Genomic DNA, 14,501 nt, shown 5'->3' with positions numbered 1-14,501 from the left:
TCCAGTTGGTATTTTAGTCCGGCCATTGAATAAACTGTGGCAGAGAACATGAAATTAAGCCACTCCAAACAATCAGAAGAAGCGGGTCAAGAAATGTCATACTGGAGTCGCCCTGTTACAATGGAGTCTCATTGGATTTGAGATAATAAAGAAAATAACTCAAATCTCCTAATATTGCAGCTTTTTTACTCACAATATCATTTCAATCTAACAATAAGCAAACTGGTTATATTTTGATTTGAATCTCATAATATTCAATTTTAATCTTGTAATTATAACATTTTTTCTCTGAATATAACTATTTCGGTTGGGAAACAATGCAATAGATGCTTGGGCACACCTAATAAGACAGACTATAGTTGTTTATCCATTTGCTTTTATTGTGCAAGCTCCTATCTGCGTTCACTTAAACTGGCTAATATTACATTCTAGATGAGACAGCAGATGTCCCGGTCAATGGAAAGGCATCCAAACATGCACCCGTTCCTCAGAAGAGCCTTCCTGACCTCCCGCCTCCAAGAACGGTAAGACATCTCCAACAGTTCCTGGGCTCCGAAAGGATCCCTAAAAGCACTCTGACCTCAGAACTCAACATTCCACAACGTTTCACAAACTATTTTCATATTATGGCTGGGCCTGCAACTTATGTTTTTTTTTTTTGTCCGACCACCATTAACGGTGCTTGGACATTTGGTCGCCGGTCAAATGGTGACAGAGAGTTTAATGTTGAAACCAGCTCTCAAAATTATATTCATGAAAGAGTTTAATATCAAAGTACTGTTTAATATCTAAATACTGTTGAAAACAGTAGATATTTACATTTATTTAGAACTGGTTTCAACGGTACTTAGATATTAAACAGTACTTAGATATTAAACAGTACTTAGATATTAAACAGTACTTAGATATTAAACAGTACTTAGATATTAAACAGTACTTAGATATTAAACAGTACTTAGATATTAAACAGTACTTAGATATTAAACAGTACTTAGATATTAAACAGTACTTACATATTAAACAGTACTTACATATTAAACAGTATCTTACATATTAAACAGTACTTACATATTAAACAGTACTTACATTTTAAACACTACTTAGATATTAAACTCTCTCTCTCTTAGATATTAAACTCTCTCGTAAATATAATTTTGAGAGCTGGTTTCAACAGTAAACTCTCTGTCACCATTTGACCGGCGACCAAACGTCCGGTTACACCATTAGCTTGTTACGTTGTGTTTCTTTGGCTATAGTTACCCCACCCAAAAATGTAACATATTACATCCACAGACTGGTATTTTGACTGTTGTTGCCTATTGTCATATTACATGAACGCATATATTACTTATACTCCAGTGCAACTTATATTTTTCCCTTTTCATCCTGCATTGTTTGGCTAGTGCGACTTATAATGAATCTGAAAAAATACCTGGAAATCGTCTTCACTGTAAAGCGCCCTTTGATCCAAAATTGTTGAAAATCTGTTTCCAACAATAGCGGAGCAAATCAGAATTTTCTTTGACAGAATGCAAAGACTCATATCCTTGTTCCTCCAAAAACTTTAGACCTCCAGCACATCATCTACAAATCTCTCCATTCCATCTTTTACAGCCATTTTCTTTTCTTTCACCTCTGCTTTCACCTGCGGTCCAATCGCTGCCATTTCGGGAAGCCTGAGTAAACACGTCCAAAGCGATCCACTCTCAGGAAAACCTTTCATTTGCCTTCGCGGTTTCCACTTATCGGCGCCCACGATGTACTCCAGCGTTAGCTTGTGTTTGACGGTAAACACCGATTCGCCCCTTACTGCGGCAGTGAAGAGCGCCCCCTTGCTGTTGATGTAGTGTCCTGACAAGGCCGTCCACTGCGCCGCAGTGATATTGTAGCAGTCTATTAGACAGCGGAGAAAGTCGTCACAGGGTCCATTGCGCATGACGTACAAATTATCCCGATGGGCCACCATGCAGTGGCCGTAACTCTGAGGTCTGATCATGGTGGTGGTCAGTTTCCACTCGTCGTCCGGCGCCACATACTCGTAGATATCCGTGGTATCGGGAGGCTTCCAGAAGCAGACGAACATCCGACCCCTCGTCACAGCACAGGCGGCCGACGCGACAGGTCTTGGCGCTTTTCGTATAAAAGTCCACTCGCCTTTCAAAGGGTCGTACGACTCCGCCGTGGCGTCATACTTTTTCTGGAACTCGCCTCCAATGGCATACAGTCGTCCCTCGTGTCCCAGCAAGGTAAAGTCATATCTGGGTCTAGAGGGTCCTGGAAGAGTGATCCAAATCCCTGATCCGGGATCAAACCGGAAGGCGGCGTCCACAGTGTCTTTTCCGTAACCGTGAACTCCCCCCACAATGTACAGGTGGTTGTCCAGCACTGTCACGCCACACATGGAAGTACTGCAAAGGGTGGGGAGGCAGGTGAGATGCCTCCACTGTCCTTCTTTCTCGTCCAGGAAGCGCACGACCCGGTGGGAGTCACGAAGTACCTCCGTTGAAGGTGAATGAGTACCTATCGCGATATAAGACGCGGGGGGCAACGAACAAGAATACCGCAACAGATCCTCCGGGAGTGTCGCCTCCGCCGTCTCCCTTAGGTCATCGAAGGTATCACGCAGGAAAAGAGCGGCGCCGTGAAAGAGCTCCTGTATCCCGAAGACGGAGGCAGCCAGGTAAAGCAAGACGCAGTTGTCAGAATCAACGATATCGCAAAGGTAGACGATTAAACGTGGAACCTGCAGGAAAGAAGCGCACTCCACGGCATCCAGAAGCTCATCCGAGTCATGCAGGGGTGGAAATTCTCCCTTACAGACAGCTAGTGCGATGGAAAAACCTCTTGCGTGAACTCCACCTTTAAGATGGAGTGTGTCCTGCTTACTCTCTCGCATGCCAGACTGAAAGAGGGCGCTGAAGTAGTTACTGTGCCTGGCCAGGAAGGCCTTCTCTACATTGAAGGAGCTCTCTTCCACTTTTACCGTTATTCTCACCAGATCCGGGATCGCGTCTTCCCCTTGAAAGGATCCCAGGCCCTCAGGCAGGTTCATGATCTCTAGAGTCTTTGTTTCTCCCGAAGGAAAATGTGTCAGTCCAGATGAGATTTCACCACGTGACCGGTAAACAAATGAGTTCTGTCGGTCGCCTCCACTCTGAAAATAGAGCTGAGCTATAGTTAGTTGCAGTGCCTCTTTGGAGGCAACAAGCTGGCCAAGAGGGAAGTTGGCGTCCAAGTGAGCATGCGCTGAAAGTGAGTTGGAGTGGCTGGAAAGAAATCATAGTTATTTGATTGGATTGGATTGAACAACTTTATTCATCCCGTATTCGGGAAATTTCATTGTCACAGTAGCAAGAGGCTGAGAATGCAGATACAGGATTGCGGGGGGTGCTGGGGCCTATCCCGGACAACTATGGGAACCAGGCAAGGAACAGCCTGAATTTTTGGCCAGCCAATCATAGGGCACAAGGAGACAGACATCACTTCAGGCTCATACTCATACCGATGGACAATTTAGAGTGTGGAATGTTTTTGGGATGTGGGAGGAAACCGAATCACCCCAAGAAAACCCAAGCAAGCCCGGGACTGCCTCGTATAAAAATCAAAGTTACAATTATTCATTCCGTATTTTCACAACTATAAGGTGCACTTAAAAGTCTTAAGTTTTATTCAAAAAAGACAGGGCGACTTATAATCCAGTGTGCTTTATACAGGGGGAAAAAATTAAAATACGTCATTAATTGAGGGTCCGCCTTAAAATGCAGTGCGCCTTAAAATACAGTGCACCTTATAGTTGTGAAAATACGGTACTTTATATTTAACATAAAATGTGTATCTTTACTTTTATTGATATTAAGATATTATTGATTCACTGTCACAATTTTAGCTTTTCATGGGATCAATTCCCGCTAAGTGGTGGTATGATTTTGAGTCTTAATGGTCGTCTTTCTGGCGACCAGTCTAAGATGAATTCTGCCTTTTGCCTGAAGTCAGCTGACATAGGCTCCAATATCCCCCGCAAACATTTGCCAGGATTGCCAATGAATTACTGAATTTTTTAGTTTTCTGTATTTGGTACTATTTTGTGTACTTATCTATCCGTTGAGTGTTTTATTTGTTAAATATAAATTCAGGCAACAAGGGGTTTTCATAAAAAAGGGGTCTCTAACAGACAAAAAGGCCCTAAAAGTGTTTTTACTCCAGCAAATTCTTGGCAATGAAACCTGGGATTTTCCATGTTCCTCAGCCTGTGGCTTATTTTTTTCCCAGCCCCTCCGCCGCGCCCCAGTCACTCCCCCGTTACTTGTTTTCTTACTTTTGCTGGATCACATTGCTGAGGATGCATCAAGTAAGGCAAAGGCAAAGCCAAGCATCTTTACGTAAAAAAAATTACGCCACCATCTAATCTGTGTTACATACTTGTTTTTCTTCTTGGAATATATAAATATATATTAAGAAAGTAGGCGTGACAGTTAACTGTTCCTGCTGCTGTTCTGGAATGTCTTTTAATTAATAACAGATGCTTCTGTGTGATTTACAGTATTTTTTCAGGAAGTTCTTTTCAGGTCAAATACATCCGTGTTGAAGTTACAGCAAAAGTGCAGATTAGTGCTTAGTCAATACATTCTTGTGGCTTCAAATGTAGGACAGACCACCCGCAAGGTTCAATTATACTGGAGTGTCCCTCCGCAAAATGGCGGCCGGTTATTTGTGACTATGCCTGCCACAAAGGATTTTTTTCATGGAAGGCTATGTTACATAAGTAATTTTGAAGTTCTTGTAATTGCTTGTTTCAAGATATTGGAATAGAACAAGGTGCGTGTGGTCCAATCACTTTTGCTGTGACTATCAATACGTTTATCAATTGTAGACGTCCCTTCTATTTGAAGGGGGCTGGCATTCTCCGACTTCACGTGCATGGGACGTCTAATGGCGTTGTGGCATTCATATGATGATATTGAACTTTTTCTTTTATCCATTAGGACCCCATGACTCGGGAACCCTTCCCCCTGCCCAACGTACAGGCGCCATGTTGCTCGGAAGCGTCGGAAAGTTACTATGAGGAGGCGCAGCCTTATGAAGAAACAGTCAATGGTAAACAACAAATGACCTCATGACCTCTTTTATTGAAATTTTACTCCCCTTCTCATTGTATTTTATTTCTTCGGGTAAATTAGGTTAGGTTAGGTGAGGTTAGAACACAACAAGACACAGAAGACATTGTAGACCTAGGTAAAAAAACTGCAGCCACATACAGGAAGTCAACAAGGTGGAAATTGGAGCCCATTATGTTAAATGCGTTCATAATTTTGTATACAAACAAAGGCCCTTGAATATTATCGAGATATTACATTTAGAATTTAGGTAAAATATTTACTTTTTTAACCACAAACTAGGTGGCACGATTGTCACAGAATAAGTTGTGATAAAACATGTCCAAAGATTTGATAACCATCATAACATTTTGGCCACCCCACAAAAAGTACCTTTTTTTTTTTAGATCCACGCTTTAAAAGGTAGCAAAAATTGATAAGTGAGCAACGTCTGATAAAATATAAGTGGTAACTACATGTCAGTGGCGGACTGTGAATTCCAAACCGACCCTTTCAGTGGTATGTCTGAATAAATTCATCCCTCAAAAACTATTTTATGGCTATAAAACCTTTACTGCAGCTACAGCTGCGACACATACAACTCATCAATAATAACAAAAAAAGCAAGAAAAGCAATGAAATGAAGTGGACAGACAATTCGGAATTATTCAATAAGTATTCAAAAAAGTATTCAACACATAATTAACATCAGTCTGTGATTCAGATATTTTTTAGGCCAGCATAGAAGGACTTTCAGTCCCTGACGGTCCTGTCTTACCTGTCTATCTCGTTGACTTTACACTCTCACGCACTCCCTGCTGCGTTCATCTCGCCTCCCAGACGACGGTGAAGCAGTCAGCAGCTCCTACGAGTCCTACGACGAGGAGGAAGCTGCCAGCGGAGTAAAGTCAGCATGGGCGCAGCACCGCTGGCCATCTGCCGAGGCGTCCATCGAACTGATGAAGGATGCTCGCATTTGCGGCTTCTTGTGGAGGAAGAAATGGCTGGGCCAATGGGCCAAGCAACTCTGCGTCATCAGAGAACACCGTTTAATGGTAAGAGGCTCAAAAAACGTACTTTTCTTTTAATGGACTGTTGCAAAAGTCTTTTGTTTTGCGTTTTGAGTGCTATAAAAGCTCAAAGGAACAGACCCCGCTGTTGGATGTGAGCCTGCTGGGTTGCAGCGTCACCTACAAGGAGAAGCAACCCAAGAGGAAGGAGCACAAGCTGAAGATCATTCCAATGGGAGGCGAGGCCGTCGTGCTGGGCCTGCAGAGCAAGGAGCAAACGGAGCAGTGGCTCAAGGTATAGATGGATGGATAACTTTATTCATCTCGTATTTGGGAAATTTCCACTCAACCTAATGTGATAGCTTGATACTTTGTTGCTATCAGGTGATTCAGGAGATCAGTCCTAAGCCTGGCGAGAATGGAGACTCGCAGCATTTCATATCCGACTCCCCCAGGCTGATTTGCACGAAGGTACTACTAGTTAACCATTTGTTGTAATTGATGGGATTTAGGGTTGCCGTTGTCACATATTTTTGTACCCGAGCCATCAAAATTTGAGGTTCTGTCGATGCGGAATATCGATGCGATATCTTGGAATTGTATACATATATGAGGAAAAAAGCTCGAGAAAATAAGAAATGTTTAGGTTAGATTATGTTAGGTTAGAACTTTATTTCATCTCGTATTCGGGAAATTTCTTGGTTGCAGTAGCAAGACAGATACAAGACACAAAAGACATTGTAGACCTAGGTAAAAAACTGGAGCCACACACAGGAAGTCCACAAGGTAGGGCCTTCTGTAGACTGAGACTTTATTTCCACTGCTACCGTTTTTATTTCTCTTGACAATATTATTTTAGATTCAGTTTTTCTTTTCATGGTAGCCTTTAAAGCCTTTAAAAACAATAAAATATAAAATCCTGAAAACCTGATATTTTACACCCAATTCCGATCCTCTAAAAATGACCTGATGAGACCCAAGTTATGATCATGTGATCAGGTCGGATAAATCCTTAGTAAGGTTAGATATACAACAATTGATGGGTGTGATATAGAAACTAATTTTTCGGTACCGTGCATCCTCATAATGGTTGCGGGGTTGCTGGAGCCTATCCCAGCGGACTTTGGGTGAAAGGCAGACTACACCCTAGACTGGTCACCAGCCATTCGCACTCACAATCATTTCACTTCAATGTAAACGTATCTAATTTTCGACTATTGTTTTAGGAGTGCTGTATATTAAGCTATATCAATTATAAGGAATTGATTAATATTGTGTGTGAATAGTGTTGTCTTTTAATTTCATGTGTTGTTATTTCCAATTGTTTTCCATGCATTATTCATATACAGTCGACAGGGAGAGCAAATTTCATGTGAAACAAATTGTGTGTATTTATTTCACATCCTTGCAATATTAACTCTGATAGTGCCTCGTTTTGACAGGGGGAGGCTACAGAGCGACATTCGGCGACTTCGGAAAGTGGCAGCAGCACCGACAGTCCAGTTGACGTTCCCGAGAAAGATGGCGAGTTTCCGCTAGAAAATTAAATCACAAGCTTCCACCGCCGGTTAACATTCCAGTAAACTTCTGATCTTCTTCCATTTTTCCAGTGAAGAAAAAATATAGTGGGGGTTTAAAGTTGAGCAATCTGATGAACATCGGAAAGAAGAAAGCCACGTCGTTGGAAAGTGCAGAGAAATGTATTGAGACTTCAGGTGAGCTCAACAGATTTGGGACCGGCAACGGGAGGAACTTTGCAAGATATCTGTGAAACAAATGAGATTAATTGTGTCTTGTCCCTTTAGGCTACCTCAACGTACTGGTGAACAGCCAGTGGCGAATGTGCTGGTGTCTCATCAAGAACGGTCACTTGTGCTTTTACCAGGACAAGAACAAAAGCAAAATTAGTCAACCTGCCGTCAAGCTGGAAGGATGCCAGGTCTGGCCTGACCCCAGTCCAGACCACCTATACTCATTTCAGATTCACATGAGTGGCACGCAGCTGGCCACCCTGGAGGTATGTAGTCTGGCAAGCTAGACAGACTTTGGCCATGTTAAAGATTTATAGCAAATCTAATTGCTGTAGTTAGCATTCAACAATTGTATATATTCCATTATAACTGTCAAGTTCAATATATTGTTTGAGGGGTTGCAGTCTCTGGTTAATTTAGATTTTTTTCTACATTTAGATTGCCTGTTATACTTCCCAACCACATTATATACATGCTGACAACGGATACACTAAATGCTTTTACGTTTTGGGGGATTTTGTAACTCGGATCTTGTTTCTGTATGTTGGAAGGGTCATTTTCATATCAAAGTGTTTCGTAAGCAGATAATTTCATACATAGTGGCATTTTTAAATAGAGGTATGACTGTACAGTGGTACCTCAACATATGAGTGTCTCGACGTACCAGCAATTTGAGATAGGAGTACAATTTCGGGCAAATATTTATCTTGAGATACAAGACAAATTTTGATATATGAGCATACAGAGGCTGCTCATAAGAACATAATGGCCACTGTCTCTCTGGTCACAACTCCCTCTACGAGCACTGGGCGGAGAATTGCATTTTTTTTCAGTGTATTTTCTCCGTTAGACATTGCGGATGGCGGATCGATCGCTAATACGAGAGGAGTATATACTACATCTCGTTGGCAAGTGGCCATGCGTTATCCTATTGTGAGGACATTTGTGTGCATCATTTTCAGAATATTTTGAAGGGAATACAAAAGCAAACAACCCTCGATAGGTTGCATCTGAAAGTCAAGGTGGAAGCGGGGCAAATAGAGGCAAATAGTTTTACCCAGGAGAAGAAAGTTATCAAATTTTAAAACTAAATTAGAAATTAAGTTCAGTGTAAGGTTAGATTAAATTTATTTTTGAGTGTGCATCGTAATCCAAGTTAATTTAAAATAGTTTGTTATGTTACAAGTGCATTGCTGTGCAAAAAGTCTCATAAGAAAATCGATATAAGAGCTCAGTCCCGGTAGGAATTAACCACGTATCTCAAGATACCACTGTATTTGTCTGCAATTCTACAAAAAAAAAAAAAAACATGCTCAACACGAATCACAACATCCCACAATGCGTTCTGTGATTTGGACCAGTGTGAACATCCATTCAAAACCACATAAAACCAGCCGTACTTGCTTTGTATCTTGTATATAGCCAAAGTCAGACTGTTTTGCCGCATTGGACGCAATTACCCACTGAGCGCACGCAAAGCTGACTCTTTCCACCAAAACTCAAGAGACAAGGCGCAAGGTTTGGAGCCGATGATCTACGAGCTGACGTGGGGCTGAATGTAAATTGGACCCAGATGAGGGCTCGCGTTGTACGAAAGGTGGCTTATTCTGACAACAAGGCGTCCAGATTGAATAAAAAAAGGGAAAAAAAGACTCACGTCAGCATATTTGTAGGACACCCGACTGGTGCACGGTTACATCAAGTAAACACTAGTGCTCTCGAGGGTGGTCCGTTTAGATTTGGGTGGGGATGTCCTGGGATTCGCTCATGGAAAAAAAGCTCCAGTTTCTTCCTGCCGCATATTTGCACATTAACAATGCTTTTCATGTCATGTCTGGATCCTTGCCAAGATTTTTTTCTCAAAGTATTCCGAATCACTGAGGACCATACAAAAATGGAATTGGAACTGGCTTTGCTTTGGTAGACCACACCTAAAGAAATTTGGGGAATGACCATTTCAAACCTGAGCAATCATGCAAAAAAACTGCATATTTGTAGATCTAATACACAAGTAGACTAAACTGAGACAACTTCAAGGTGCAGACGCTGAATGTGGGAAACAAGTCAAGAGACACCGATTACAAAGACAGAGAAATCCAGAGCCAGTCAAAACAAATATTTTGACAAGCTGAGAAAAACGTGGTTCAGCTAGAGTTTTTAACGGCCCCTTTTCTGTCCGTAGGCTAAGACGTCGGCGGTCATGGGCCATTGGTTGGGGCTCTTACTGTCCCAGACGGGAAGCAAAACGGACCCAGAAGAGCTGACCTACGACTACACCAATGTGGAGAGAATTACCAGCATTGTCAATGCGGCAAAGACATCCTTATAGTAAGACATCCTGTAAAACAAAACATCTGTTTGGAATCTTGGGCCGTGTTTTCACAGTTTTTATGTGATTACAGCTTGATGCAGAGGCGCTACTCTGAGCCAAATACCTACATCGATGCCCTACCTTGCAATCCTCACAACGCGGACGAACTCTACGACGACGTCGCGTCAATCACTGATCCCGAGGTACCGACGGCGTTAACTAATGAGCAAAAGATTTTTTTCCACCATAGAATGAATGGTTTCCTCTCTGCTTTTTAGGATATCGTTTCTGGCAGTTTTCCACAGAGTAAAGAAACAGACCTCGAAGGTCAAAATGAAACATCTGCTGAGACCCCAAACGAACCGGTGGCTACAGATGAAGAACCTGAAGAACGAGTATACCTAGACCTAGTACCAGTACGGTCTTTCTTGCATACTGTAAGTGGTGGAGGGAAGGAATCCCCTCGGCAAGGGACTTCAGGAAACTCCTCAGAGGAACTGAAAGAGCCTTCAAGTCCAGATAAAGAAGTAAGCCAATTCCAAGAAACATTTTTGCTGTTCAAAGTATCTAAAGTTATGACTGACTTCATTCTAGGTCAAGCCAAATGACCTGGCAGAACCAATTCCAGCATCTACTTTAAACGACTCCAGTTCTGTTAAAGAAGATCATGCAAACTCCAAGACACCTGTGCCAATCCAGGAGCCCACCAAGAGGACTTCAATGTCCTCTACGGTCTCCAAAATCTTGACGCTTCCAACAAATACTGGCTCTCCTCTCAGTCCTCAACTGCTCCGTCCCAAAGCTTTTAGTACAGGTGAGGGTGGGTGGTATGGAATATAAATGAATCAATGAATTGCAAAAAATTATGATGCAAATCAATATTTCTGAAGGTTTTTTTATTTGTTACTTTTCATAGTGTTAGGATTTTTGGTCCATTGCCCAAAAACTTTTTTAAAATCAACATATTTTATATTCTCTTTTTTTTTTTAGATAAGGTCACTTAGTTACTTTCATAATTAAATGATGAGGAAAGTCATTTATTTACATTTGATAGACAAAAGATATGATAGTTATCTGGATGATTATTGATACTGATTTTTAATTTATTTTTATCATGATAACAATTTTTGTGATATCGTTCAGGCCTATGTGAGTGGTACCAAAGCTGGATGTGCAAAAACGCAAATGTCTATAGCTCCTCCATGTGGTCAAGAGTCTTTTATACAAGAGAAATGTCTTGCAAGTTCTTTGATTATCCTTGGGGAATTTTGGGGTTTTGGATTTCCAGGCTGTCCCAGCGCTGTGGAAGGGAAGCTGGGCAAAAAACGCACAGAGGCCGACCTGTTGCGCTACAGTGACGAGCGAGAGCGTCTGGAGAGAGAACGGGAAGAAGTTCGAGGCCGTCTGGCTTGTTTGAAAAAGGAACGGAAGGAAACCAAAGAGGAGCTCAGTTCATGTCAAGGTATTCTGTCAAAACACTAGGGCTGCCTTGTTTAATCGACTAGTTGACAACTTGTTCTTTATCAAAGTTGTCTACAACTATTTTCATAGTCAATCATTTAGAGACATTGTTGACCTCAGAATTTTTTAAATACTTCTCTGGACAAACTCATTGCTTGCCATGATTGGGTCCGAGTCACTGAATTACCATATTTTCTCGCATATAAGCCGCATTTTTAACAAAAAAAGATGACTAAATCAATGGTACGGCTTAAATGCGCACAAGATAACACTCATTTTCACCAGTGGATATCAGCAAATGAACACTTACTATTTGTTGGTTATTTTCTGTTTTGCAGTAAGAAAATAACCATTACTGGATGAATTCCTTATATTGATATTGTTTATGAATCATTTACTATATTGACCCTAGTTATGTGCTTTTGATTCATACAGTATCTCATAAATACTGCGTGCGATGATTTTTGTTAAGATTTCCCCTTCAAAGTAACACATATTTACTCCCTATTAAAACATATGGAGGTGAAAATTATGAATCGGGGCGGATGATATGTGAGAAATTCTAAAATTCAACGATTTAAAGGCAATTTTTAGGGTGCGTCTTATATGATGGGTGGCTTATATGCGAGAAAATACGGTAGTTGATAGTTGGGAGCTTTTAGTAGTTTAATGCACATATCATTTGTTTCATCTGTGTCAGATGCCAGACAGCAGGCTTCCCTGGAGGCACGTTTGAAACAGATGGAGGAGGCCGCTCGAGAAGCCGAGCAGCGGCGGGTAGAGGTGGAGCTGCTGCTTATGGAGGTGAAAGAGAGTCTGAAAAAGGTGGAGTCAGGGCCCTTCACGCTGGGGACCGCACTGGACGGGAACCACCAGGACACATCCATGGTCAGATCCAACTCAGAGTCTTAAATATGAGTTCAAGGGCTTAAAAAGATTTTTTTTCGCCCATCCCTAGACAAAAAGCGCTGCCCTGTCCTCTACTGTGTCACCACCTCCCTCTGGCCCGGTTTCGGACGGTCCTGCAGCCGCTGGAGGGTTGGCATCACCTGTCAATTCCGCCTCGGCGCTCAAGAACAGACCTGCGTCCATTATGGCAACCAAAGGAAAAGTGCTACAGAAAGCCAAAGTAAGACAGTTATGGTGTCCAACCATGCATGTTTTTGGGGATGTGGGAGGAAACTGGTGTACCCAGAGAAAACCCACGCAAACCTGACAAATGGGTCAGAACCCAATGAGGATTCATATCAGAACTGTAATGTAAATATTCCCTTTTTTCTCTTGAATTTGAGATTTTCTAATTTAACTAAAACTAAATAAATACAACTAATTCAGCCTATATTTCCCAGAGTTGGGTGGAATAGCCTCCAGCACCCCCGCGTACTGAAAATGAATGAATGAAATATATTCTATAAAGCTGTCAGACCCTTAAAAAACAGTCGGAAGGTTGAAACCAAGGTCGTTCTTTAGTTCAGTATTCAGATCCGTGGTTATATGTTATCGTTTATGTTTGCTCAGTATAAAAATTGTTCATTTTTAGAGCAGATATTTGCTATCTATCACCATAAATAGCAGCCAGATTGAAAAAGATAACACACAGTAGAACTCCAGCGATATTTAACAAGGCATTGTCATTACAGGAATGGGAGAAGAAGTCCACCACCTAAACAAGAAAGTCCCAACAAGCAGTACTGTCCAGTTAAAATCGGTCTTCATCAGTCGCTATTTGATCTCACTCGTTTTTAATGTCGTGATTTAGCGCCAATGATGGTCTGGTCTGATGCAAAATGTACTGGTTGGTGAAAGGAGCATTTTCAAGAGCTCTCAAGCCAATAACTCCTTCTCTGAATCCACTGGATGTTTTCAAAGACTTGTTGCGCTCCAAATGGGCGGTGTCCAGGAGCCAGGAGGGATTTATAAAAAGGCCAGTCGGCTATTTGCTCCGGAACACTGAAAAAGCGCCTCAAGTTTGTCTTTGAATTAGCAAGGAGGCATCCTGGAGATTGGTTCGACCAATATGTAAATAGATACGCACGCTATCTGTAATGCTAGCTAAAAAAAAATGCACTTTTTATTCAAATAAATAGGTACTGATGACAATTTTTGACTGAGTTATTTTAGGGTCTGATATTTTTTGGAAATACTGAATTTTATTGTTCGAAAAGGGAAAATTGAGTTTTTGTGTAAAATGATTTTGCAAAAAATTCAGATTGAGTTGATTTTGAATGCCATAGTAACGAGTTTCAGCTTTTTTGTATTCTTTTTATTAAATACCGTATTTTCATGACTATAAGGCGCACTGGATTATAAGACGCACTGTCTATTTTGGAGAAAATTTAGGACTTTTAAGTGTGTCTTATGGTCGTGAAAATACGGTAATTTCCTATACAATAGTGTGAATTCTGAAACACACATTTTGGACATATTTTTGACATTTCTGCCACTGATAACTCATTCTAGATATTTAACACAACTGTGTACTAATAACAACATTTTTTTGTTTAGTTTTTCATCATACTCACAGTTAGCTGCTTATCACAGTAGACTCTGCAGTAGTTGGTGGATCCTTTTATTATTTTTTTTATAAAGACCGTAAAATATATATTTTTAAACAATATACAAAAATGTTTTGTGTTACAGCAGTGCATGTTATGCTTAAAATATTTTTCTTGTGTAACAGTAATGGCATATTTTTTTGTTATGACACAAGTCTTGCCACTTAAGATGGGTCTTAATTCTCTATAATTTTATGTTTGTAAGAAATTCAGTTGGGTCCTCTGCCCTTTGACAACAGATTCCACATTCCATATGGAAAATAGGCTTTTGGAATTGTATATGTATATGTATATGTATATGTGTGTGTGTGTGTGTGTGT

The 14,501-nt window shown here is 41.1% G+C and overlaps 2 protein-coding genes across 2 annotated transcripts in view; one reads left to right on the top strand and one right to left on the bottom strand.

The window, feature by feature from the left end:
• The window catches only part of afap1l2 (actin filament associated protein 1-like 2), a 26,348-nt gene extending 12,622 nt beyond the window's left edge, over positions 1 to 13,726 (top strand). The window contains exons 4-19 of the mRNA XM_077739495.1: positions 433 to 524; positions 4,983 to 5,094; positions 5,934 to 6,148; positions 6,219 to 6,398; positions 6,488 to 6,574; positions 7,546 to 7,627; positions 7,714 to 7,818; positions 7,909 to 8,120; positions 10,037 to 10,182; positions 10,257 to 10,368; positions 10,444 to 10,692; positions 10,760 to 10,979; positions 11,454 to 11,627; positions 12,327 to 12,514; positions 12,585 to 12,755; positions 13,267 to 13,726. Coding sequence (XP_077595621.1) covers positions 433 to 524; positions 4,983 to 5,094; positions 5,934 to 6,148; positions 6,219 to 6,398; positions 6,488 to 6,574; positions 7,546 to 7,627; positions 7,714 to 7,818; positions 7,909 to 8,120; positions 10,037 to 10,182; positions 10,257 to 10,368; positions 10,444 to 10,692; positions 10,760 to 10,979; positions 11,454 to 11,627; positions 12,327 to 12,514; positions 12,585 to 12,755; positions 13,267 to 13,293 — 2,372 coding nt within the window. The 3' untranslated portion in view covers positions 13,294 to 13,726. The remainder of the gene's footprint in view (positions 1 to 432; positions 525 to 4,982; positions 5,095 to 5,933; positions 6,149 to 6,218; positions 6,399 to 6,487; positions 6,575 to 7,545; positions 7,628 to 7,713; positions 7,819 to 7,908; positions 8,121 to 10,036; positions 10,183 to 10,256; positions 10,369 to 10,443; positions 10,693 to 10,759; positions 10,980 to 11,453; positions 11,628 to 12,326; positions 12,515 to 12,584; positions 12,756 to 13,266) is intronic.
• LOC144211924 (kelch repeat and BTB domain-containing protein 13) lies at positions 1,565 to 3,091 on the bottom strand. The gene has a single exon (XM_077739496.1). The coding sequence runs from the start codon at positions 3,050 to 3,052 to the stop codon at positions 1,565 to 1,567; it is 1,488 nt and encodes a 495-aa protein (XP_077595622.1). The 5' UTR covers positions 3,053 to 3,091.
• Positions 13,727 to 14,501: the final 775 nt, after the last annotated feature.

This window comes from Stigmatopora nigra, chromosome 18, assembly GCF_051989575.1.
Source record: "Stigmatopora nigra isolate UIUO_SnigA chromosome 18, RoL_Snig_1.1, whole genome shotgun sequence".
Classification (NCBI taxonomy): Eukaryota; Metazoa; Chordata; class Actinopteri; order Syngnathiformes; family Syngnathidae; genus Stigmatopora; species Stigmatopora nigra.
The sequence above is the reverse complement of the archived record's forward strand: the minus strand, read 5'-3'. Positions and strand labels throughout refer to the sequence as shown.